This window comes from Hordeum vulgare, chromosome 1H (genome assembly GCF_904849725.1).
Source record: "Hordeum vulgare subsp. vulgare chromosome 1H, MorexV3_pseudomolecules_assembly, whole genome shotgun sequence".
Taxonomy (NCBI): Eukaryota; Viridiplantae; Streptophyta; class Magnoliopsida; order Poales; family Poaceae; genus Hordeum; species Hordeum vulgare.
The window spans coordinates 479,468,788-479,495,363 of record NC_058518.1 but is presented as its reverse complement, the minus strand read 5'-3'; the positions used below and the strand labels follow the sequence as shown (position 1 = coordinate 479,495,363).

The 26,576-nt window shown below is 48.7% G+C and overlaps 2 protein-coding genes, 1 long non-coding RNA gene and 1 pseudogene across 3 annotated transcripts; 2 read left to right on the top strand and 2 right to left on the bottom strand.

Annotated features, from left to right (window-relative positions):
* The first annotated feature begins 2,148 nt into the window (after nucleotides 1–2,148).
* On the top strand, nucleotides 2,149–13,897 carry LOC123447274 (mitochondrial import inner membrane translocase subunit TIM50-like). Its single transcript, XM_045123866.1, has 10 exons — nucleotides 2,149–2,532; nucleotides 2,642–2,736; nucleotides 3,045–3,081; nucleotides 4,028–4,089; nucleotides 4,180–4,296; nucleotides 11,792–11,896; nucleotides 11,971–12,075; nucleotides 12,379–12,535; nucleotides 12,648–12,750; nucleotides 13,519–13,897. Exons 1-10 carry the CDS (start codon nucleotides 2,214–2,216, stop codon nucleotides 13,562–13,564), a joined length of 1,146 nt encoding a protein of 381 aa, XP_044979801.1. The 5' UTR covers nucleotides 2,149–2,213; the 3' UTR covers nucleotides 13,565–13,897.
* Nucleotides 13,898–14,646: 749 nt separating this feature from the next.
* Nucleotides 14,647–17,926, top strand: LOC123401268 (annotated as a pseudogene).
* Nucleotides 17,927–19,278: 1,352 nt separating this feature from the next.
* LOC123447266 lies at nucleotides 19,279–19,644 on the bottom strand. The gene is made up of 3 exons (XR_006631488.1): nucleotides 19,620–19,644; nucleotides 19,427–19,530; nucleotides 19,279–19,333 (listed from the first exon to the last, which is right to left on the bottom strand). It is a non-coding gene; the product is annotated as an uncharacterized LOC123447266 (long non-coding RNA).
* Nucleotides 19,645–20,349: 705 nt separating this feature from the next.
* On the bottom strand, nucleotides 20,350–22,680 carry LOC123401263. Its single transcript, XM_045095022.1, has 6 exons — nucleotides 22,597–22,680; nucleotides 22,352–22,504; nucleotides 21,962–22,231; nucleotides 21,475–21,820; nucleotides 20,646–20,871; nucleotides 20,350–20,536 (listed from the first exon to the last, which is right to left on the bottom strand). Exons 1-6 carry the CDS (start codon nucleotides 22,678–22,680, stop codon nucleotides 20,350–20,352), a joined length of 1,266 nt encoding a protein of 421 aa, XP_044950957.1.
* Nucleotides 22,681–26,576: the final 3,896 nt, after the last annotated feature.

Below are 26,576 nucleotides of genomic sequence, written 5' to 3'. Positions count from 1 at the left end.
CAACTATAATTATTTAGGAGCCGAGGGAGTAGAAGGTATCCGGGCTAGTTACTCCACTTTTAGAATATTGTAGGATGCATTGTATTTATCACTGAAAATGGTAGTTTATGCCGTCAGGTGGTTCCTTTGTACGTATCGCTTGTATAGTTTTTTTTCCTACACACACGAAAAAATGTATTTTCTAAAGTGAACACGTTTTAAGTTGGGATTTTTTTCTTTTGCCACTCTAGGTTTTGCCAATTTTCCTTATGCCACTCAAATTTTTACATTTCACTTTCGCCACTCTTAGTTTTTGGCAATTACGAGAATTGCCATTTTGTGGCAAAAACTTATTTGACACTTTTTTAAAGATTTTGAACATTTTTAATTTTTTTCCTGAAACTTATCATCATTTTATAAAAGTTCCTATGATTTTTAAATAAGTTCTTAACATTTTTTGAAGTTTGTGCACATTTTTCAGAACTTTCTATGAACACCTTTAAGAAACAAAGATAAAGAAATTAAGAAAACCCCTGAAAAAAACAACCGGTAAAAACCAAAGAGAAAACAAAACAAAATAAAATGAAAATGGAAAACAAGATGAGAAATTTCTGGAACCTTACTAAAACTTGAAAAGTCAGACCCATAATGTTGAGGAAGCCGCAAAGAAATAATAACAGTAATAAGGCTTGACGCTAATCGGGCCGGCCTAGTTGCTCGCTCGTGTTGCTCAATGTGTGTATTTGCCCACCATCTTATCGCAACGAGTCACACTTTGACATGAGAGTTGCTATGTGCTGCATTATGTGACAAGTTGCATTTAGGGCTTAACAAGCGTTCATAGTTTAAAAAAAAATAGTTTTCAATTGGTTATCCCTTTTGGTTTTTGGAAGAAAAAACACTAGATTTATAAAAAGTGATTTTTCCCAAAAAAACATGAACATTGTTTAATCCCACGAATTATCTTGTTTTTGAGACATTAATCCCAAAAATTACCATTAATATTTGGGGAATGATTCTATTCATCGGCTGATAACTTTTTCGCATCCATTGCCTCATACATGGTCCGATCCGTTTGATCGTGTGGACACAATGCCGTCTCGGTCACATAACCCCTTTCAGCCACGTACCATCCAATTCATCCACATGCACTCAACTTTATCTCCTTCCACTTCCTAGCCATCTTCTTCCTTCCTCAGTCCTGTACGCACTCCATTCTTCCAAATCAAGTCTACAAAGAGGGATGAGGGCTAGGTGAAACTCGCGGCATGCGTGTGCTACACGGACGCAACTCAGGCCAGGGTGCACACGCGTGGTAGGAAGGGGCCGACCAGAGCTGGAGCTTGTCCATGATCCGTCCCGTCCTTGCGTCGGCGATGGCGACAACTGCAAGCCGGGCATATGTGTCGTGGGTTGCTGCAACAAGATGCATCGGCCACCACCTGCTTGCCACGGGAGTTGTTGCTGGCACGACGTTAGTCCTACAGTGATAGTGCTGCTGTGACCAAGGGACATTTCTGTAACATGATCCTTGTTGCAAAAAAAAATCCGTAACATGATCTTTGTTTGAAATAAACTCTGCAACATGCTCTTTGTTGCAAAAGTTTTTATTTAACTTGATCTTTCTTTTCAAAAAGAATCTGCAACATGCTATTTGTTGCCAAAAAAATTTCTGCAACATAAACTCTACTGAAGAGATTTTTGCAACCTCATCTATGTTGTAAAGTTATTCTATAACAAACCGATTGCTTCTGTAACTCGAATGTTGTTTAAGAATTAACGATTCGAAGAAGGCGATCGAGTCGCGTGTCAGAAGGTAGATCACGTACATCGATCGGCCGTTGAGGTGGCGGATGTTTCATGCGGATCAACCGCTGGACGCGTAGCAGTCCCATCTTAATATTTCCATCCATAGATACACACGTCAGATGCGGCAAGGCCACGTGACGTGAAGGCCCATCTGGCCCGCAGCCTGCGGCCCACGCCGCGTCGGGGCGGAGGAACCCCGACAGCGCCGCAGAGTTCCGGCTCGTCGTCGTTCTCCGCCGAGGTCGGGTCGGGGCTCAGAAATCAGAAATCAGATCAGTTGGTGTTTGGCATTTGGTCGCCTAAACCCCTGCCCTCCGCTACAGACCAAACGCAAACCCCACAATCCCCTTCTCTCCCCTTTCCTTTCCTTTCTTTCTTTCCCCCCAAGCCAGCCAAGCCAGCCCAGCCCAGCCCGCCCGCCAGCCATGCTCCGCCTCGCCGCCGCGAGATCGCGGGCCCTCCTCCTGCCCCGGGCCGCCGCCGCCCTCGCCTCCACCGCCGCCCCATCCTCCTCCTCCTACTCCTCCTACGCCCGCGGCGCCCCCTCCTCCTCCTCCTACGCCTACCGCGCAGCCTCCTCCGCGGCGGCCGCTGCGGCGTCCGGCGCTGGCGGGGAGGCGGCCGCGGCCGCGGCGGCGCCGCCTCCTCCCGCGGCCCGCAAGGGGTGGGTCAGGGGCCTGCTCAAGTTCGGCGTCTTCGCGGCCTTCGTCGGAGCCATCGGCGGCGCCGGCTACGCCACCCACGGTGCGATCCCCGCCGCCCTGATCTCTCCTAGGGCTCTTCCTCCCAGGGGACATCCGCGTTCTGACCCTTGCTTGACCTTGCCTTGTTTGTTCCTTCCCGTTTGTTCCAGCCTACTCGCTGGCCGAGGTTGACCAGAAGACCCTGGAGTTCAGGAAGGAGATGACCACCCCGATCCCCCTCGCACAGGACGCTTCAGAATTCGAGGTAATTAACCAATGCCGCGCCATCTCCCGGTACCTGTCGTTGCTTCGTTGCTTGCTGGAGTAATTTCGCTAGGGGCAATAGTGTATTACCTGATTGGCCTATTGGCCGCTCTGTTTCTTGTAATAAACTTGTAATGCAACAAAGCACTGACAGTATGAGGTCTTGTTAAATCACATGTTCTTTCACAAGGTCTATCATCTCCACAATCATCAACTGCAAACAGAGATTCTGGGAATAAACTGCAGCTAGCAGCCTTGTTGTGTGTCAGACTATTTCTAATACTGTGTTTCTGTGCTTTGTTTGTGCAGAAATTTCGGGCTAGGGCTTACGAAACCGCTAGGAAAGGTAGTACAAGCTATGACATCTTCCTTCTTTTATTATTGTTCTATTATTATTATACTTGCCTTCTTTTTTTCTACTACCTGAAATATTTTTTTCCTTTTGGACGGCAAGATTGCCATATTACAGTTTTTACTCTCTTGCTGTTTGTTTTCTACCTCCTCTCACTTCTTCCCTCACTTGATTCTTTTGTGCACGTTCCAAACACTTGATTGAACAGTGATCTAACGAAGATTACAGTAAGTAATAAATTAAAATAATTGTCCTCAGTGAATGCAATGAAGATTGGAATTGAATACAGTTATGCTGCTAGTCCCTCTGTTCCACAATAGATGCTGTTGTAGCTTTCACATTTTCTTCCTAAATAGGTGTCATTCTACGATTAGGAGGCAATTCTTGCCATCTTTTCCTTTGCATACCCCCAAAATTTGTTATTCACAAGATCATTCACTACTATGACTAGAGTAGCACCCACCCATCCAGTAGTGATGAGTGAGGTAACTAAGGAGGGGAATGTGGTATTTCGGATACATGCCATGCAGCCTTGGTGGGATGGGGTTGTAAAATCTTAGAATGACATGTTTGTGCATTGGATGGAGTACTTCTTAAATACATACCATATATTCCCTCTGTACCTAAATACTTGTAGTTGGGAAGCACTAGTCTAGTTCTCCCCAACTACAAGTATTTAGGTACAGAGGGAGTAGTCAAAATTATTCCTTGATCTCCAGTATACCTTTTTTGTTTGGTACCTTGTTAATACTTCAGATACATGCCATGCATCCTTGGTGGGATGGGACTGTAAAATCTTAGAAAGGCGTGTTTGTGCAGCGGATGGAGTACTTCTTGAATACATAAATATAGTCAGAATTATTCCTTGAGCTCCAGCATATCTTTTTGTTTGGTACCTTGTTAATACTTAATACTAGTCCTGTACATTTTGGTACTGCAGTTCCTGTGGCAGCGATAGAGCTTTACCTGGAAATTAGGAGCAGAATTGAAGATCATGTTGTGGTTAGTACCGAATTATAGTATTTCCTTTTTCATTCTTACTGTTGTATTTCTAGTAAATGTTAATAATCGCACTAAATATTTGTTTGACAGGGCTTTACTGAACCCGCATCAGACAAACTGTTGCCAGATTTACATCCGCAAGACCAGAATAATATCTTCACCCTAGTTGTTGATCTGAATGACACTCTTGTATGCACTGATTGGCAGGTAGAGTGAATGAATATTTAGTTCTGTTGTTTGATTGTTGATTTTGTCCAGTACTATAACCCAATCTTAGGATTTGATGGGAATGTGGTACTATGATATAGAGAAAAGTATATTTTTCGTCCCTCAACTTTCGACGAAGTCTAGATTTAGTTGTTCAACTTCAAAACCGGACAACTTGCACCCCAAACTCTTGAAACCGGAGAAGTTCAGTCCCTTGTCTCAGCAGGCCCGGTATGGCAGCTGACTCAGCATGGTTTTGATCGGTCTTCGTCCACGTGACAGAATTTCTCTGTCCTATTTTCTTCCTTTTCACATTGGCTTATTGTGTCATTTCATCGAACACTTTGCATGCACTGTGTGTGCCATCCATGGCCCTCACAAGTCCCTCTAGTCAGCCATGATGCCTCTACTCTACCTTGCCGACCACCGCGAGCTTGCTGCACCTCGCTTGACATGGTAGCCCCGTTCTACCTCGTCGGTACCGCTGCCCACGGCAACCCCTGCTTCATGGCGAGGATGCAGGCAAGCAGGCGGCATCACCATGGTGGCCGCGGAGGATGAAGGCAAGCCACGCGGGCGGTGGAGCTACCTTGTGCTCGTCCTCGACCTCCTCTTCTCCACGGCTTTGAAGCATGTGGTACAGGGTGCGCGGGCGAGGGAACCCAGTCCAGGAGTGGCGCATGAGGAGAAGCTCAAGAGCGCGCCGGGCATCTCCATCTGGTACGCAGCAGCAGCGGGACGAGGCAGCACCATGGGCATGATGGGCAGGGTCACGGTGCTCCCGTACAGCCTCTCCAAGGTGACAGTGCTGGCCGTGGTGCGGGCAAGCTGGCGGCCGGGGTGCGTGTGAATGCCATATTCCCTGGTTGTTTCGACAAGTGCTCTGTCGGCGAGGGCTGCACCAGCGAGACGACGCTGAGCTGCACTCCCCTGGTGAGCTGCGGCATACATTGAGGAGAGCACAGCGGAGATGTTGATGCCGAGCTGCACTGTCCCGATCTGTGCCTTTTTTTGGTCTAAGCAAAGCAACACGCCGGCGCACAGGGCTTCGTGGAGCAGCCGTCCACGGCATGGGGCACGTGCACGAGCTGTATCAGCACCAGCAACAGCAGCCACCACTATTTGGCCATGGACGACACACGCAGTGCATACTAGGTGTTTGATGAAATGTCTCAGTAAGCTAATGTGAGAAGGAAGAAGGTAGGAGAGAGAAATACCGCCACATTGACGAAGACCGGTCAAAACCGTGCTGAGTTAGCAGGAATACCGGGTCAGCCGAGACAAGGGGCTAAACTTGTCCGGTTTCAAAAGTTGGGTGTGCTAGGGTTCTACCAGGTCTCGGACGTAGGTTGTAGGGGTGGAAGTACGGGCTGCGAGGTTGGGGACGCTGGCGCCGGCGGTTGGGCGCCGTCGCGGCGTGAGAGAGAGAGAGAGGCGGCTAGGGTTTGGGGCTCACGACAACAAAATATACTGTTTATTATCTGCTTAATATCGAAGGGGTACATGTGTTTATATAGGAGGACAACCTCCACTAAACCCTAGATAACTTGGACTCTAATATAACTTGGACTCTAAGATAGGTAAGATAACTTGGGCTAAGCCCGTAATTAACCCTGCCCATTGGGCCTCCTCCGTTGGTACGTTGTACCGGTCATAACATCTCTCCCTGCCTTCTCAAACAGCTCGTCCTCGAGCTGAACATCTGGAAACTGCTGGCGGAAATCGTCGAGCTTCTTCCAAGTCGCTTCCTCCTCTGGCAGGCCGGTCCACTGTACCAAGACATGCCAGACGCCGTGACGCTGCTGTGCCTGCAGCACCTTCGCCACCTGTGCGGAAGCTGGAAGGAGGCGGCCATCTGATGTAGGAGGAAGGGCCGGCGTCGCTGCAGGAGGGTCCCCGCGGTAGGCCTTCAGTAAGCCGACATGGAAGACATCGTGGAGGCGAGAACCAGCTGGCAGCTCCAAGCGGTATGCGAGTGTGTCGACACGCTCCAGCACACGAAAGGGACCGGCGTAGCGAGGTCCCAATTTGCGCTTGGAGCGCGGGTCCAGAGACTGCGTGGTCCTGTGGAGGAGGCGCAGCCACACCCAATCGCCCACTGCGAACTCCGCCTCGCGATGATGAGCATCGTAGTACTTCCGAGCCAGCTGTTGTGCTTGGAGAAGACGTTGGCGTGCCTTAGCCAGAATGTCGTCGCGGGTGCGGAGTAAGTCGCCCGCCGTCTCGGACCGAGCCGTCCCAAGCTCGTAAGGGAGCATCGCCGGAGGTGGGCGCCCGTAGACCACCTCGAAAGGCGTGGTGCGCAGGGCGGAGTGATAGGAGGTGTTGTAGCAGTACTCCGCCCACGCCAACCAGTCCACCCAAGCTCGTGGATGATCACCAGTAACACAACGCAGGTACATGGCGATCACCTTGTTGACCACCTCGGATTGGCCGTTTGTCTGAGAGTGGAACGCCGTGCTCATGCGGAGCTTCACGCCCGCCAGTCGAAAAAGATCCCGCCAGACATGTCCCGTGAACACGGGATCACGATCGCTGACGATGGACGACGAAAAACCGTGGAGGCGGACGATGCCGTTGAAGAAGGCTCGCGCCACGGAGGCGGCTGTATATGGATGACCCAGGGCGATGAAGTGCGCGTAGTTGGAGAAGCGGTCAACCACCGTGAGGATGACGGACTTGCCGCCCACCTTGGGAAGGCCCTCGATGAAGTCCATGGAAATATCCGCCCACACCTGGGAGGGTACGTCCAGCGGCTGCAGTAGGCCCGCGGGTCGTAGTGTCTCCGCCTTGTTCCACTGGCACGTCACGCACGACCGCACCCAGCCGCGGACCATCGCGCCATCACCGGGGATGTAAAAATCAGCATAGAGACGATGGAGAGTCTTCTGCATGCCCTCGTGCCCTGCAGAGTGCGCCAAGGTCAGGACCTGGTGGCGCAGGTCGCCATGGTCGGGCACGAAGATGCGGCAGCCATGTAGGAGCAGCCCCTCGTCCAAGCGCCAGGGCGCGTCCAGCTCGCCGGCGTCAAGGCGCTGGCGCAGGCCCTGGGCGTCCACGACCGTCGAAGTTGCCCGGCTAATGTCGTCGATGAAGGCGAAAGATGGCCCGGAGCGAATGCACATGATAGTGCCAGCCATGGCGATGTCGTCCGCGACATCCTCAGTGTCGCGGCGGGACAAGGCGTCGGCGACCGTGTTGAGACGGCCGGGGCGGTACTCAACGGTGAAGTCGAAGCCAGAGAGCTTGCTGATCCACTGGTGTTGCGAAACTGTGGAGAGGCGCTGGTCCAGCAAGAACTTGAGGCTGTAGTGGTCCGTGCGCACACGGAATGACCGGCCCCAAAGATAAGGCCGCCAGTGGCGCACCGCCTGAACCAGCCCAATAAGCTCGCGCTCGTAGGCCGCGAGCTTGTGATGGCGAGCGGCGAAGGGGCGGCTGAAGAAGGCGAGCGGTCCCTCGCTCTGGTGGAGGACGGCGCCGAAGCCGATGCCAGAGGCGTCGCAGTCCACCATGAACGGCATATCAAAGTCCGGCATCTGGAGGACGGGTCCCGTCGTGAGCGCCCACTGGAGAGCCTCGAATGCCGTAGTCGCCTCCTCGTCCCAGGAGAAGGCGTCGCGTCGAAGGAGACGCGTCAGTGGCGCGGCGATGAGGCCGAAGTCCCGGATGTACTTCCGGTAGTAGCCGGCGAGGCCCAAGAAGCCGCGGAGTGCCCGCGGTGACCGCGGGATCGGCCACGCGGCGACGGCGGTGACCTTGTGTGCGTCCATCGCTACCCCGTCCGCCGAGATGATGTGCCCCAGGTACGCGACGGAGGTTGTGCCGAACGAGCACTTCGAGCGCTTGAGGTGAAGACGATGCGCTCGAAGCTCGTTGAAGATGATGGCCACGTGTTGTAGGTGCTCCGCCCAAGATGCACTGTAGATGAGAATGTCATCAAAGAAACAAGCACAAAGCGGCGCAAGTATGGGCTGAGCACGTCGTTCATCAGGGCCTGGAAAGTCGCCGGCGCGTTGGAGAGGCCGAACGGCATCACCAGGAACTCAAAGTGGCCATGGTGAGTGCCGAACGCCGTCTTCTCGATGTCGTCAGGGTGCATGCGCACCTGATGGTAGCCCGAGCGAAGGTCGAGCTTGGTGAAGAAGCGCGCTCCGTGTAGCTCGTCCAAGAGCTCATCCACGACGGGGATGGGGAACTTGTCCTTGGACGTCAGGGCGTTGAGGGCGCGGTAGTCGATGCAGAAGCGCCATGTGCCGTCGGGCTTGCGCACAAGGAGCACCGGGGCGGAGAACGGCGATGTCGAAATCCGGATGATGCCCTGCGCGAGCATGACCGCCACCTGACGCTCGAGCTCGTCTTTCTGCAGCTGAGGGTACCGGTACGGACGCACGGCTACAGGTGCCGTGTCCGGCAGCAGGTGGATGCGGTGGTCACAGGGCCACGCGGGAGGGAGGCCCTGTGGCTCGTCGAAGATGTCGCTGTGCTGCTGCAGGAGGTCGGCCAGGAGGGGATGCGCCTCGTCCAGTGCGGCCGCCATCAACTGGAGCTGTGGAGTCACGACGCCGGAGCCGCCGATGCCTGTCCACTGAACGCGACGGCCGCCCTCGCGCCAGAAGATGAGGGACAACACATCGAGGTCCCAAAGGATGGGGCCGAGAGTGGACAGGAAGTCGATGCCGAGGATGAAGTCGTAGCAGCCCAGGTCGATGCCGACGCAGTCGATGGAGAACGGCTCGTCGCCGATGAGGACGGGAACTTGTCGTGCCACCCCTGGCAAGCAAGGCGGTCCCCGTTGGCGACGGTGACGCTGAACTTCTCCGAGCCCGCCGGTTGGAGTGCGAGGCGGCGCATGGCGTCCCCGGACTGGAAGTTGTGCGTCGAACCCGTGTCCACGAGCGCGGTGAGACGCTCCCCGTTGATCGTCACCGGAAGCAGCATCGTCTTTGCCGTCTTGATGCCAGCCATGGCATGAAGGGAGACGACGAAGGCGGTCGCGTCGACCGGCCCGTAGGTCGTGACGCCGGCCTCGGAGAGTGTGGTGGCGTCGAGCTCCGCGGTGAGGGCCTCCACCTCCGCGTCGTCGACGGTCTCCAAGTAGAACAGGCGGGCGCACGTATGACCCGGCGCATACGGCTCGTCGCAGTTGAAGCATAGGCCCTTGCGGCGCCGCTCGAGCTGCTCGGCCGACATCAAGCGCCGGAAGGTGCGTGTTGGCGCGGGGGCAGCCGCAGTAGCGGCCGGCAGGGCGGGGCGGGTCGGGGTGGCGGCCGCCGGGAAGCGCGCTGCTCGTACGCGCGTGCGTAATACATGGCCATCTGCAGGTCCTGGGGGTCGCGCATCTCGACGTCGATGCGGATGTGGTCGGGAAGGCTGCCGACGAAGAGCTCGGCGCGTTGGCGAGCCGTGACGTCAGGCGCATGGCAGGCCAACGTCTGGAAGCGGTTGGCGAAGTCCTGCACCGAGGTGGTGAAGGGAAGGCGACCGAGCTCGGCCAAGCGGCTCCCACGTATGGGGGGGGGGGGGGCGAACCGGAGGAGACACAGGTCGCGAAAGCGCTCGCACGGAGGCATCCCGCCCTCGTCCTGCTCGAGGGCGTAGTACCAAGTTTGGGCGGCGCCACGGAGGTGGTAGGAGGCGATCCACGTACGGTCGGACGCCATGGTCCGCTGCCCCTTGAAAAACTGGTCGCACTGATTGAGCCAGTTCAGGGGGTCGACGGTGCCGTCATAGGTGGCGAACTCCAGCTTGGTGAAGCGGGGTGGCTGCTGCACGTGTGGCGAGGCCGCGTAGGTGCCCTCGTGACGACCCAGCGCGGCGGAAGGAGAGTGCTGCGGCACCACGGAGCTCCCGGCGTACGGATCAGTGTACCCGCCGAACCCCCCGAAGGTGGGGGCGGGTGGCTGCAACACCGTCGGTTGTAGTGGCGCCGTTGTGTAGGTCGGCGTGTCAATCCACGTCGGTAGCGGGGACGGCGACGGCGGCCACCGGACCTGGGTGATCGGCAGGCCCTGGGCGCGACAGTGACCGGGGGCGGTGGCGCGAAGGGCGCCGCCGGCGGAGGCGGTGGTGGCGGGGTTGCGTACGGAGCCTGGAGGGAAGTCCGGAGGTTCGAGACCGCCAGGTTGAGGTCGCGGATCGCTGAGGACATCTCCGCCGGGGAGAGGACGGGGGTGGGTTCGGCCGCCAGGGCCGCGGGACCGGAGGCGGCCGGACCTGAGGTGGCCGGCGGCGGCGATTGCTGCGAGGTGGCGGGGAAGGCGATGGTGGCGGCGGCGGTGGTGGTGGGAAGGTCCGACAAACTCATCGAACCCAAGCTACCTTATACCAAATTGGTAGAGGCTAGGGTTCTACCAGGTCTCGGACGTAGGTTGTAGGGGTGGAAGTGCGGGCTGCGAGGTTGGGGACGCCGGCGCCGGCGGTTGGGCGCCGTCGCGGCGTGAGAGAGAGAGAGAGAGGCGGCTAGGAGACGACAACAGAATATACTGTTTATTATCTGCTTAATATCGAAGGGGTACATGTGTTTATATAGGAGGACAGCCTCCACTAAACCCTAGATAACTTGGACTCTAATATAATTTGGACTCTAAGATAGGTAAGATAACTTGGGCTAAGCCCGTAATTAACCCTGCCCATTGGGCCTCCTCCGTTGGTACGTTGTACCGGTCATAACAGAGAAATACCGCCACATTGACGAAGACCGGTCAAAACCGTGCTGAGTCAGCAGGAATACCGGGTCAGCCGTGACAAGGGACTAAACTTGTCCGGTTTCAAAAGTTGGGCGTGCAAGTTGTCCGGTTTTAAAGTTAAGGGACCAAATATAGACTTCGTCAAGAGTTGAGGGACGAAAAATATACTTTTCCCTATGATATATGGACTGATATTTTATGTTATAAAAAAAACACTTCAAGTCCATGTGGATGGCACCGTGCAAATTGTTTTTCCTTGCTGTCAGATAATGTGCTAACAAGTGCAGCACCATATAACTTAAATGAAACCATCTCTAATTGAAGGAAAACTAATCTTATTTTCATCTCTTATTTTCCTAGCTATTTATGTACAACTTTATAAATAGGATTCCTATCTCTCCATTTGGTTGGACGAGACTAGTACCTGTTGTGCTACGGAACGCATGAACAGTAGCTTTTCCCATAACTTGGGCTAGGGGCTTGCTACACTCGCATGACAGTTAAGCATTACCCAAACGAAGCAGATATTTTTGCCTAGACATGTAACATGCTCATGAGATTTTCCATTGTCACATCCACGCTCGTTTGCTTGGTTGTGTTTAGGCATGTAACATGCTCATGAGTTTTTCCATTGCCTTATGATAACTTATCAGGATGAGGGTTGAACTCAACTCATCTTACCTATGTTGCTATTAGTTCCATCGCATGGGATAATTTATAAATTGTCTTCCATTTTTTATCATCTTTGTATTTTCCCATTTGTGCAATTCAGGAATATCAATCTAATGTTTTCTCTCTGTGTAAAGCGTGAGAGAGGTTGGAAAACATTCAAGAGACCAGGAGTTGAAGCTTTTCTGCAACATATGTCAACCTTGTATGAAGTTGTTGTATATTCTGATCAACTGCAAATGGTAAGTTGTTTTTAACTTATCCTTCAGGTAGACTGTTATGTTAATACCCTAATGTCTACATGTTTCATTTGTAGTATGTGGACCCTGTGGTTGAAAGGTTGGAGCCAAAGGATGGTCAATTACAAATACACAAATTATCAAGGCCTGCAACTAAGTACCAAGATGGTAAACATTATCGGGTATGGAGACTGCCTGGCTTTACCATTAAAGAATAAAACATTTGTCAGTAATAGTGAATATCATCCATTTTGTGCTGTTTTGTACTAATAATCTCCTTTCAATCATTCATGGTATGTGCTCCTAAATAAGTATGGGAGCATATACCCAAGGAGTATTATAGTATTCTTTCTATTCAATTGTGTATTTATCTGTTTATTTGTTTATAGTGGGTTAATTATCTGATATGTGACCCATCACCAAGCCTTCCGTTTTGTTACTGTATGATATTTCTCCTTTTAATATTTTTCATCATGTTTTACCAGGATTTGTCAAAGTTGAACAGAAATCCTGCGCAAGTTCTTTACGTCAGTGCACATGCTCTTGAATCTTGCCTGCAACCTGAAAATTGTGTTGCAATCAAACCCTGGAAGCTTGAAATTGATGACACTGAATTGCTGGATCTGATTCCATTTCTTGAGTGTAAGTGTACCAACACATCTCCTGTATCCCTAAACAAAAAAAAACATCTCCTGTATTATGGCATTACCATCAAAGTGCTTAAATGTTAACGAGGCTAACTTTTATATTACAGATCTTGCCATGGCAAGGCCTTCTGATATCCGGGCAGTGCTTGCTTCCTATCAAGGTCATGATGTTGCTAAAGAGTTTCGTAAGCGTAACAAAGAACTGGAGAGGTAAGCACATGTTTACATTCTGCTGCAGGATGCCTGTCATTTAGACTATTTTAGGTTTGCCGTCTTTACATTGACGAGTGAAACTCTCTTTGTGTGGCATTTGTTGTGGACTGTCATGGTTGCATTCTACTGCAGGATGCCTGTCATTTAGACTATTTTAGGTTTGCCGTCTTTACATTGACGAGTGAAACTCTCTTTGTGTGGCATTTGTTGTGGACTATCATGGTTACATTCTACTGCTGGATGCCTGTCATTTAGGTTTGCTGTCTTTACGTGCATTATTCTGAACGTGATATATTGGTATAGATGTCATCGGTGTAACTATACTAGTGGGCCTCTCTTTTGTTTGCCATTTTTTGTGGACTATCATGGCGGTTGCGTATGTTGTTTAGTTGGTACGGCTTATACACAAGTTGATCTAATTTTATTTTATTTTGAGAACAAAGTTGATCTGAATTTTGAATTAGAGATTTTTGAGGTGTTGTGCTGGACTGGGCAATTATGTAGTACTCCCTCTGTAAACACTCAAGGTCTTATAAATGATTGCAGAGGGAGTAGAATCTAGGGAGCTACCTTTGGTACCAGTCCCTTGTCAAGGCATGATGCTTCTTCTTTGAGAAGTACACCAATCCCAGTAATGCAAAATTAGGACATTGACCTTGAGTGTATCAGATTTCAAGCTGCCTATCTAGGATCAGCTGTTAACACACAAACCTGTTTTTCTTCTTCTTCTGTGAATTGAATGACCTTTAATTCACCATCTTACAGGCACAGGCAAGAGAAGCAGCAACGTAAGAGCATATGGCGGCGGTGATGGATCTGATCTGCTGGAAGGAGAAAGCTCGAAATTGACCTAATCCTAGCTGTGCGTATTTTTTGTTGGAAGGAGAGCATATTGAGGACTCGTGTGCATTGCATTTCTAGTCAAATGGCTTGGTAGTTTTGGCAGTTTAGGTTGCCAACATTACGACTGATATCAGCAACTCATCCCATCTTCTTATACCGATCTCCATTTCTTGGGCATCCAATTCCCATGTGAAGAATAGGCTATAGCACATAGTCTCTGTTAAGAGTTTGAGACCACGCCACCAAGTTTGCCTTATGCTTAGCTGTCATAACATGCGTCGGGATGAGGCGTTTTTCTTAATGGTCCGTGGTCATTGCATTCTTAATAGCTTGCATGTACATTCTGAAGATAAAATTTCCGTTAAACGGAGTAACACCCCCCCCCCCCCCCCCCCCCCCCCCGACTGTTGCATCCAACGAGTGCGTTTTTATTTGTAATCATTTAGGACTGTTAACATTTAGGCAGAAGTCGTTTAAAGAGCCAACTCGTTAATTCACATGTTAACATTTTATGCAAGATTTAAATTCCCAGGAGGTTCTTAGGGCTGTTTTGACTTGTGGGGTGAAAAGAAGATACACGGAAAGGATCCGACTGTCATCCAACTTGAATCGTGTAGGCCTAATTGACACGCAATAATATGCGTTTTTTTTTTCAAGAGGCACGAGCAAATGAAGAGAACCCTAATAAGCCGAACCCAAAAGATGCCATTGGAAGGGAAAGAAAAGCAAACAAGACGCATATAAGTTTTGGGAGACGCTACGCGTCCACCGGCGGATACGTAAGAAATATCCACCACCGTTATAGCCGTCCGATATAAGCGATGCCGTCCGTCCGATCCGATATCTTCCGACCAAATAGAACCTAAAACTGCTGCTCAGTTTCAGAAACTAATAGGCTGCTGTGGTTTCGACAGACTGTGCGTCCCGCAGCCACCGCCTCCAACCACCGCGGCGCCGCCCCGGTAGCAACTGCTCCAACCACCGCGGCGCTGCCCCGCAAACCACCGCGGCCCCGACAAACCTACGCCGCCCGCAACCTGCCTGAACTCCATGGCGCACCACATCGCGCGCCAGATGGTCGGATCGGACGCCAACCTAGCTGACCGAGCACGACCATCTTTCTCAGCTCCAAGCGCCTTCGGGGAGCTTCCGCCGCAAGCTGGATCTTCAAGTTGGTTCACAAATCCTTCGGTGGTGTTTCCTGAACCCACATCGAGCAGATCCCGTCAACAAAATTTGGTGAGACATCCAGTTTCTGAAACTGTAGCTCTGATCCAAAGTGAAAGAATGAACACCTGTGTGTTTCTGAACCTGTTCCCGAACCTGCCTAGTTTCTGAACATGTTCCTGAACCTGCCTAGTTTCTGAACCTGCTTAGTTTCTGAACCTGTTCCTGAATTTTTTTACTAGTGAAAGAATGAGCATGTTTCTAAACTTAGTTGCAGAAACAACTGCCTAGTTTCTGAAATTAGTTGGAATAACAGAACAATGAACCTGTTCCTCTCAAAAAACAGAGCAAAAATGAGCCTCTATGGCTTCTGAAACAATTGTCTAGTTTCAGAAACATAACCTAAAAAAATTGCCTGTTTATTTGCCCCTCTGCTCCCAATTTCAGTTACTATTGATTTTGATTTTGTTCCAACTATCATATGTGATTTTTGAAGTATGATGTGACTGTTGCACAATAATTGTGTTGCAGGAAAATGTAACTGAAGGTGAAGGAAGCTATGTCCATGGAAATTTTTCTGCTCCTGATGTCGAAGATTCAGAAGATTCAGATGATGGAGATGTTTCTTCGCAGCCGCTGCCGCCCTATGTTGGGATGGTGTTTGACACAGTTGACGATGCTCGCAAATTCTACAATGACTATGCCTTCAAGTTGGGGTTTGGAACGCATATATCTACTTCAAAATTCACGCAGAAGAGAGGTCAAAAGAAAGAGGATGCAACCCTCATAAAAAGGGTCTTTGGATGTGTGCACACTAGAAAGCCCGTTAAAACGGAAACCAACAGCAGTTCAGAGAGCATTGCAATTGGAACCAGCAACTCTAGTAGGCAGTCTAGTGAGGGGGTGGATGTCACAAGAAAACGTCAAAAAAACAGAATGCTCCGTCATGATTGTAAAGCGCATATGATTGTTGGGCTAAGGGAGGGGAGATGGACAGTGACTTGTTTTGTTGCGGAGCATACACATCCGATGATGGATCAGCCGGAGCGTGTTACGTACTACCGCTCGCACCGCAGCATACCCAGCGAGGATTACCAACTGTTGTTGACGCTGCATGATGTGAACCTCTCCAATTCAGAATGCATGAGCGTCCTTGGTAGGATCCATGGAGGTGACACTAGGATACTCCCATATGTGAAAAGAGATGTTACAAATGAACGTGCAAAGCTCCGCAGAGGGTTAACATTTCGAGACATGGATATGACAGTGAAGTATTTTGAGAGGAGGAAGGGTGAGAATCCAGAGTTTTTCTTTGCGAAACAGCAAGATCCTGCAACAAACTCAGTGACTGCATTGTTTTGGGTTGATGGGAGAACAAGGGCGTTGTAACCGAAATACAAAGATTGTGTATTCTTCGATACAACATTCTGCACAAACAGATACAACATGCCATTTGCTCCTATAGTTGGTGTAAACAACCACCTCCAGACAATTGCACTAGAATGTGCCCTGTTGTCGGATGAAACTATTGACACATTTAAGTGGGTTTTCCAGCAGTGGATGGTTGCGATGGATAACGAGCATCCTACCAACATCATGACTGACCAGGACCAAGCGATGGCAACGGCCATTGATCAAGTGTTCCCGAACACTTGCCATAGGTGTTGCAAGTTTCATGTGCTTAGCAATGCACGGTCCAAGTTGGGAAGGCTATTGAGCAGAGATGGGGCTTTTGTAGATGTGTTTTACACTTGTATCAACCAATCCACAACCGTGAAGGAATTTGAGGAAACATGGCAGCACATGTTGCATTGTTTTGAAGTTGCAGAAAACAGACACCTCAAAAATATGTGGCGGACAAGGCGCACGTGGGCTCCAGCATATTTCAAGGACAAATTCTTCCCGTTCACGAGCACAACAGGCAGGTCTGAGGGGCTCAACTCATATTTTAAGACCCTGATTCGACCAGCTGATTCCGTTTGGAGATTTGTGCAGCAATATGAAATGTGTCAAGAAACTATGCTTGATCGTGAGGACAATGCTGGATTCACTGGTGAAACAACAGCTCCGCCTCTATACTCTCGGTAGGCATACTTTTGAGCTTTGCCCAAAATTCAAAAACAAAATAAAAATGTTGTTGTTGACCTATTTCTTTTTATGTTCTTGCAGCTACAACATCGAGCGCCAAGCTGCTGCGTACTACACCCGCACTGTCTTCGGTAAGTTTCAGAAACAGGTGACAGCATCTACTGGCTTCATTGTCAACCAAGACACTGACTACCAAGGGCAAGGTGTCGTGTTTGAGCTGAAAGCAACATCCTATGAGAACCCGAAGCTGTATTCTGTGCATGTTGTGAAGGATGAAGGGTTGTTTGAGTGCAGCTGCCACTACTTTGAGATGAATGGGCTGATTTGTGCACACATAATAAGGGCGATGGTTCATCTCAATGTGCAAGCAATTCCAGAACAATACTTATTGGAGAGGTGGTCCGAAGCAGCCACTACAAGCATGGGTAGGACTGGCAGGTTGCTGGACTTTGGGCACCCCTCGACAAACACACTGAAATACAACTCCTTGTGTCGAAGGTTGACATGGCTTGCCTCTAATGCATGTTGCAATGATGATGCCTATAGAATATTGGATGATGCAATTAAAGCCCTTGAGCCTGCCATAGCAGCGGCCAAGAGAGGAGCCATGCCTGATCAACAAGCCACGCAACAGAGTGAATCTCCAACACCACCCGCTGCAACAACGGTAACAGTGAATGATGACATGCCACAACGAGAACGCTCCGATATGCTACAAAACCCAGCTCGTGTGCCTAAGAAAGGCCGACCAACTGACAGAGAGAAGAGAAAGAAGACGCTTGTAGAGCAGCGAGATGATGAACAAAAAAAGAAGATGAAACAACAAGGGAAAAAAGCAACAATATCGGACAAGACAACAACTCAAAAAAGGACTGTTCGCTGCAAGCACTGCAATGAGTTGGGACACAATATTCAGACATGTGGCACCCTAAAAGCTGCGATGGAGGCGGCATCAGCGCCCTCAAAATGCCAATTGTGCTCTGGGGTTGGACATGCAGTCCCAGAATGTCAATACTTGAGAGCTGTGATGGCAAATGATCAAAGAGTTGCCCAAATGACGCAACTGAACCTGTAGGGAAAAGATAGACAAAAACAGGGAGGCGACAAAACAACAGACAAAAATTTTGTTTTATTTTCATCATGGTAAATGTAAAAAAAATGTACTTGCTCTCAGTGTTTGGAAAACAGAGGCTGATACTTGTTGCAGAATCTTTTTCTTATCTATTTTTTGCAATAAAATACTATTTTAAATTTCTGCAACAAAAGTTTGTTATACACTATTTTCTGCAATGAAGGTCATGTTTTGTAGAAAATGTTGTTGTAGAAATGTTTTGTGAACTTGAGTTACAGTAGAAATCCTGTTTCAGAAATGTGTGTATTTTTTTTGTAACAAAATGCTTTGTTGTAGAAAAATTACCTGTTTAGTTGTCCCCATGCTCCCAAAGTATTTCATTTTGGTTTGTTGTAGAAACAGAACAATGAACCTGCTCCCAAAAATAATTTGTTGTAGAAAAATTGAAAAAAAGTTGATGTGAGATGTGGCTGCTACGCGTCTACCGGTTGTTCTTTTTAAAAGATCAGCCTCGCAAACCGAGGTATTGCTGCGGAAACATCCGCATCAGAGGTCGTGTCGTAGAAATCATTGCAAAAAATGGTCATGCAAAAGTTGCAGCAAACATACAGTTTGTCCCCTGTTCATGATCTTGTTTACAGAAATAATCTTCGTTATGTTGATTTTCATTTTTGCATGGCATGCATATGTTGCAGAGATGCATCCACTAAAAAAGATTACCACTGTACCAAAAATGTTACATGAAAAAACACATTACAGAAACATGAAAAAATGCTTTTAAAACACACCATCAGGATCAGGTAACTGCCATTTGTATTTTGTCATGTTCACACATCAGGGATCAGGTAACTGCAAATTATATTTCTCATGCTCGAAAAAGATGGCATGCCCCAGCTACATGTGATCAATGACAAAAAAGATCAGGTAATGTCTCTGTAACACATCAGGATCAGGGATGAGGTAACTAGAGAACTCAGTTGCAAAAACACATGTCGCGCACACATGCACTGAAAAAAAAGAAGCCTAAAACTACTAGCTAGGTCTTGTTGCGGTCGTCTTTTCACTTGAAACTATGACTTCTTCAGCAACTTTTCGAGCTCCTCCTCCGAGTTGAGGGTGTTTTGCGGATGTTTGAAAAGCTTTGCTGCGATGTACTTGCGGAAGTTGAGCAACGAGGTTGTGTCCTGATCATACACGGCAACAAAAGAAAAAAAACATGTTTATATACTACTAGCAAAAAAAAGGGAAAAGCTAGTGTGTCTGGAAAAGAGATTCCGCAACACAGATTCCACACAAAAAATGAGTAGAAAAAAAAGAGGAAAAGCAAAAAGTCATACTGTATTGAATGGCTTTAACCCCCTTGCACTTAAGTTCTCCATGTACAAAATAGCAAACAAGCCGCAATCAAATCTGCCAGTAAAAAAAAGGTTGGAGAAAAATGAGATCACATATATGAAATAAAAAGTTGCCAGAAAAATAATGTATAGTTGCGGAAAACAGTACGTTGTTGACTGTTGTGGGTAGCCTGATGGACTGAAGCGCTCAAACATGTCAAGATTGTGCTTCCAAGGGTTTCTTCCTCTCACCAGAGTTTTGAAGTTCTCTATCTGCAAAAATGTAAGACTGGTTGCTTCCGAAACATTGATTTGAAAAAAAACATGGTGAAAAAAAAGGAAAACAAAATGCTACCCCATACCAAATTGGAACAAGGCTTCTCGAGGAAGCTCACATAATCAGAGTCTCTAATGTTGGAGTCGAACACATTGAACTGTTTATGAATCAAGTTTAGAACAACGACCGCCCAATGGTCTTGTTTCACAATGGTGAAGAACAACTGCAAAAAATTAAGAAGAAAAAAGGGTCACGATGGTTGGATGGTGCCGTGGATGGTTGTTTCTGAACATAGTTGCAGAAACAATTGCCTTAGTTTCTGAAAATAGTTGCAGAACAATGAATTTAGTTGCAGAACAATGACCTTAGTTTCTGAACTTATTTGGCAAAGCAGAACAAATGAACTTGTTCCTCTCAAAAACAAAGCAAAGGTAGAAAATAACTGTTGTAACAGATGGAAGAAACTGCAAAGCAATTCCTCTCTCACAAAAGAAGAATGCTATAATGATATAAGGGCATAGTTGCATAACAAGGTAGAAAAAAAATATTGCAATTGTAGACAGAACTTTGATGAACAAATAAGCCTTACTTGGTCAGCTTTGGCAATGTCGTTCTTCTCACAGACCCTTTTCAAATCTTTCGTGCAGGAATTTGTATTGAATGAACTTGGGTCCACACAGAGTTTTGACTGCATATATAAGCAAAAAAAATGCAAAAAAAAAGAAAGGTGAAAAAAGGGAATGTGACTGTCTTCTAAAATCGACTATGTTGCGTTTCGAAATCACAAGTGACAACAATAGGGAAAAACATGATAGTTAACTCACAGCAACATGTGCTGAGAATGCAAACTTCCTTGGCTTGCTTGAACTGTACATGTGCTCAATGTTGAAACTTTCAATATAGAGTGACATCACCTCATTGTTCACATGAGCCCGCTTTTTGAGCCCGTTGCTGAAATGTTTGAATGAAATATCGAAACCACCTATCCTTATGAACGAAGGGCTAATTTGTTACAAGAGATGACAGAAACTTGGTTAGAAGTTGTGAAACTATTCCTTTGGTTTATTTTCTCTCAGCACACAAAAGAGCAAAAAAGCGTGAAAAAACTTACAGTGGCTCGCCTCGGGGTGGGTCCTTTATCTTATAATTGGTACAACAGTACCTCTGGTATATCGCATCATCCATTGCATCAATTTTCTTCTTCTTCATTTTTGGCAACTTTGCTGCGGTTGATTCGGTCGGTGCAGCTCTCTTAAGTGTAGGATGCTTCTGATCATGGCCTTGCCCGCTGCTGACTTCAACCTGTGCCTCCTCTATTGTATCATCAATACATGCTTCTGCCCAAAAAAATGAAAAAAGACAGCGGATGAGTAACAGTTTTGAATCATGCATGTGCTAAGTTTCAAAAAACAAAAAGAAAGGATGATATGTTGCGTAAACAAAAAATCACGGGAACGACTTATATAAACCTGCAGGGCCTGTTGATATTGGCGGGAACGTCGCGAGTGGAGTGACATCATAAACAGGACCGGGTGAAGCAACGGCAGCAAAAAGGTTATCAAACAAAGGGCTCCTCGCTCGAATCTCCATGAAAGACTCGATATCAACAGCAGGCGATCGTGGAGGTGATTCAACTTGTGGCACATCCTGAAACAGCAAGGCATCGGGGCTTCCAGGTTCAAACAATCCAAATGAAGGCCCGTCTTCGAGAGTTGTTTCTCCTGGTCTCCTAATCAGATTCACGCGACTGCATATATCTTCTCCCTTTGCATTGTTGCGATCATCTCCAATGTTGTTCTCACTCTCACTCTTATGGGTTTTTTTGTCAGCATTTGTTTTCCCAACTACAACTCCTGGATCAACACTCTTTGTGTTGTCCGGCTGAGAGGCTTGCTGCATAGACGAGGCAATGACGGTGGATTGAGCAGTTGATGTATTACCTTGTTCCAAGTTGTTAGGCTGCTTGGGCTGCTGTGGAGATGAAATTGTGACAGATGCATTGACAGTTCCTGTATTAGTATCCCGTTTCTTCTGCTGTTGCGGAGACGAGTCATTAGCAGTTGCTTTGCACATGCCAGGAGCGGGAGCTCCTGCTGCATGAAAAGTGACATCATGTTTCGCTTCGTCACTCCTAAATCCAGCTTTGGATGCTTCAGACAACATCAGGCCCATTCTTTTGAGGTAGATGCCCTCCAACAAACTCCCAAATGAGCTCAATGCACCTTTAAGTTCTGCAGCATGGATGTCTTTATGCTTGTTGAATATAGCACGCATGTGTGGGGGCAGCTGGAATGCATAAAAAACAAAAACCCAAGAACGGGGGAACGACATTAGCCTCAAAGTTTCATATTTTCTGTCAACCAAACAAGATATTATGCGGGGAAAAACAGAGAGTTGCAGAAAAGAAGAAATGCAAATATGGCTCACCTCTAATTCGTCAAATGTTGGTAGAGGGTGCAGCCAGTCCTCCAAAGAACCACACACATCATCACCACCCTCCGTGTTTTTCGGAGGTGGCTCATGCACATTCCGTGTTGTGCCATCAGCTTTGTTTGTAGCACCTTCTGTTGGTTGTTGGACGCCATCAGCACCAACCATATCGGGAATCTCTGTTGCGGACATACTAGCTTTGTTGGTAACTTGGCAAGCTGCTCTATGTATGACATAAACTTGGTTGTTGCGTAAGGTGAAGTGGAGCTGAACTGCAAATCCAAAAAAGTAAATATATTGAAAAACACTTGAAAAAATGTGATAAAAAAGAATACAGAGTTGCATTGAAGGTATTGTTTGAACAGTTTGAAAAAAAAGAATACTTACAGGGCGCTTCCCGAAACCATCTTCAATGGTATCAACTGCAATAACAGCGGTGAAATCCAACTCCTTCACAAAACAAGCCCGTGGCAGAGAATAATCGATGGTATGATCAACTATACATCCTCTTGGGATGTCAATGTGGTCCATGTAAATTACCTACAAAAAAGAAGAGGCGCAGAAGCCAGTGTAAAACCAATAGGCTCCGGAAAACAAAAAAATGGGGATGCTGCGGGAATGAAGGGAAGTACCGGAAGCATTGGTAGACAACCGCCAATATGGAATTTTAGTTTGCCTTCATTCCTCTTATCCTGGTATTTCTTAACTTCCTTCATCGCGTCTAACATAATATGCTCATCCCACTCAAACTCGTGGACAACACTCATGTCTTGCAAAGTGTGCAGATATTCCAAAGGCACCATATTTCCGGTACCAGGAGCTAGGACCAACGAAAGGCAAAGTAGAATCCATGTCCTATTAATGGTATCCTCATCGTCATCATCAGCGTTTGATAGAACAGAGACTGTGGTTGGTATTGGAGCCCTTTCGCCTTCAAAATAAATTTCACGGAAATCTGCTTTCCCCCTTTTCCCAAATTCAAGTGGCTTGCTTCCGGATGGCACATTAAATAGCTTCTTAACCATATCCCTTGTGAGTTGGATTTTCTTGTGGCCACTTAACCTGCGTGTGACGCCCTCGGCTTAATCGTACGCTAATCATACACGCAAATGCGTACGATCAACCCCAAGGACTCACGGGGAGATATCACAACACAACTCTAGACGCAAATAAAATAACATCAGCTTCATATTACAAGCCAGGGGCCTCGAGGGCTAGAATACGAAAGCTCGATAAACACACGAGTCAGCGGAAGCAACAAATATCTGAGTACAGACATAAAACAACATGGGGTGCCTTAGAGAAGGCTAGCACAAAAGATACAACGATCGAACGAGGCGAGGCCTCCTACCTGGGAACCTCCTAACTACTCCTGATCATCAGCGGCCTCCACGTAGTAGTAGGCACCGTCGGGGTAGCAGTCGTCGGCGGCGGGGACCTCCATCTCCTGGGCTCCATCATCTGGTCGCAGCAAACGGATCAAGGGAACAAGGGGGGAGCAAAGCAGCGGTGAGTACTCATCCAAAGTACTCGCAAGTCTTACATCAGAACTATTCTAATAATGCATCAGTATCAAAGAAGGGGGGTATATGTGGACTGACTGCAGCAATGCGAGAATAGAGAGAGAAGGCCTAGTCCTATCGAAGACTAGCATCTTCAGGGTCTTGCAGCAATAGACGAGAGTAGAACAGGGGTAACACATTAATAGTCATATTATTGCTGCAAAATTAAAGTGAGGTCACGCCTAAAGATCCTCCCTCGACTCCCTACGAGGGAGCAATCCCGAGGCAAACTAATTCCAGTTAAGTAACAATTGTAGTTGTAAAAGATCGGGGCACAACTCCAAGTCGTCCTGTAACCGTGGACACGGCTATCCGAATAGTTAATTTTCATCCCTGCAGGGGTGCACCACATGTCCCGTCACGCTCGATAACACTCTAGCCGGACATACTTTTCTGGGTCCTGCCCGGCCTCGGAATATCGACACGTCGCAGCCCCACCTAAGACTAATCAGAGAGGCCAGCCCGCCGGTCTAAATCCTAAGCACAAAGGGTTCGTGGGCCCAGTTCCCCTTCACGCTCCTGCACGTGGCGTGGGCGGCCGACGTCAGTCCTAGCATCCCTTAATCACAAGCGCGATGCATCTCGGGACCACTCGGGCGCGCGCCGCTACACTGCTGGCATCTGAAAAGCTTCGGCTGATACCGCGACGCCGAGTACCCATAATTCTTCCCGCGTAGCCGGTTAGTGCGAAAAGGTCTCCGACCAACCCAGATCAAATACCCAAATCCATTAGCATTTTAATTAGGCCAGCAACACAGTCTCGCGGGAATCCACCCGTCTTACAACTAATCACCGAAGATCCCAGTAACATGGTCGAGTAACTGTGTGGTTGTAACATCGGGGGAATCCGAGGTATCACCCTCGTTGGATTCCGAACGATGTACCCGTCAAGGTGGGCTTAGAGGAATCACCCTCGGGGGTCCCACACTCGCGGGGTGGCACGACAGAGACGTCATCGGGAATGGTGAAAAAAGAATCACCCTCGATAACCACGACCGACTAGCTATACTACAGAGATATCATCAGGAGTACTTAGCGAGGTGTCACCCTCGGTACCCGATAGTATCTCTGTAGCGTCGTACAACAAGGGGGGGGGGTGAATGTGTTGTGTCAGGTCTGGCTCGTCGATCAGAGATCGAGATTTGAAAACAAGCGGGGCAACTGATCTACGGGGTCAGAGGGGATGACTGCTCCACCTATACTAAGCATATTAAAAGTACAGGACTGAAAGTAGCAGTTCATCAAAAACAGGCTATGCATCAGATATAGGAGCTAACTACAACAGTAGCAAAATACTAATGCAAGCAGTAGGAAGAAAGACATAGGCGATATAGGAATGATCAAGGGGAGTTTGCTTGCCTTGCTGCTCTGCGGCAAAGGACTGATCGGCAGGGTCGTAGATGTACCCGGCAGCAGCGTCATTCTCGGGGTCTACCGGTAAGAAGAGGGGGAAGAAACAATAAATAATAGCACCGATGCAACACAAAGCATGACATGGAAAGATGCAGGCTAGACATGAGCTAACGCAGCAACATCCGTCATAGACGGGTCGGAAGAATATCTGACGATATTTTCCGGGTCTCGGGCTACTACCGGTTATACTCGAAACGATGGAAAAGTTCCATGTTTGCTATGCTAGGGACGCGTGACAGACGAACGGGCCGTGTATCCGGGTTCGTCTCGATCTGCTGATCAACTTTCATGTTGAAATTATTTTGATCTGACTTACGGATTATTTTATATTAATTTTCAAAGTTTTATTAATTATTTAGGAATTAAAAACAGATTTAAAAGATTTAATAAAATCCCATTATGACATCATCGCGATGTCATGCTCACATCAACATTTGACCGGTCAACTGACCTGCGGGTCCCGAACGTCATAGGCACAAGTTTTTATTAAGATTAATTATTTATTAATCAGATTAATTCAACGAGGGACCCACGTGTCATACTCTAATTATGTTAATTAATTATTTTAACTAATATATCTATTTATTTATTTATTTAAGAAAAACATTATTTTTATAATTTATATTAACTCTCGTGTGGGGCCTCCCTGTCATAGACAGCGGGTGCATTGGCCCCACCGGTAAGTGACCCAAGGCTATTTTCTCATCTACTTTTATTAGATACCTAACCGTGCAAATACCGTATTTCTTTAAATATCCATATACGCAAATACATACATCACATCTCATACATACATACATACATACATACGCATTTAATACATCATTTATTCTTTTTATTTTTCTTTCTCAACACTCATCTCCCTCTCTGCTAACACAGAGACACAGAACTACTCTCTCTAACTCCACCTAGAAGAACACAAACTTCAACCCTCCCTACCGGAGTCTACCGTTGACGGATCGAGGCCCCGTTTGCCGGAACGGAACCGGGGCGGTGAGGAGATCGACATGGTGGGAGGAGCCCGAGGAGGGGCTCACCGACGGTGACGTGACGGCCCGGTGAAGCCGGAGTTCGCACGAAGGTGATGGTGGAGACGGCGTGGTTCCGGTGGTGGAGGGGACAGTGATGATGGTGGTGACGCGCCGGCGAGGGGGAACCGGCCGGATCCGGCGAGGAAGAGGCGTAGGGGAGGCCCGGTGGGGGAGGGGCTCGCCGGCGTGGTGAAGGGGCCGAGGGAGGCCGGTCTCCCTGCCCGGTCCCTCCTGGACCGAGCGGGAGGAGGGGGCGCGACGGGGAGGGGGGGCCCCCTCGGTGAGGAGAGGCAGGGGGGTCGCCGGCGTGGTGAAGCCGTGGCGCAGGGGCTCGCCGGTGGGATTGAGGAGAGGCCGGAGGTGGGGGCGGCCTGCCGGCGGGAAGGAGGAGGGGCTCGCCGGCCGGGAGGATGAGGGGCCGCCGGGGAAGAAGGAGGCCGAGGGGCGCCGGGGGATAGGCCGCCGGCGGGAGGAGAGGGTCGTGGCGTGGGGGAGGCCGCCGGCGGGAGGGCCGACGGGAGGGAGGAGGAGGAGGGATCTGGGAGGGAGGAGGGGTCGTGGGGATGGGGCGGTCTGGCGTGGGGTGAGGGGGGGTCTCGTGGGCAG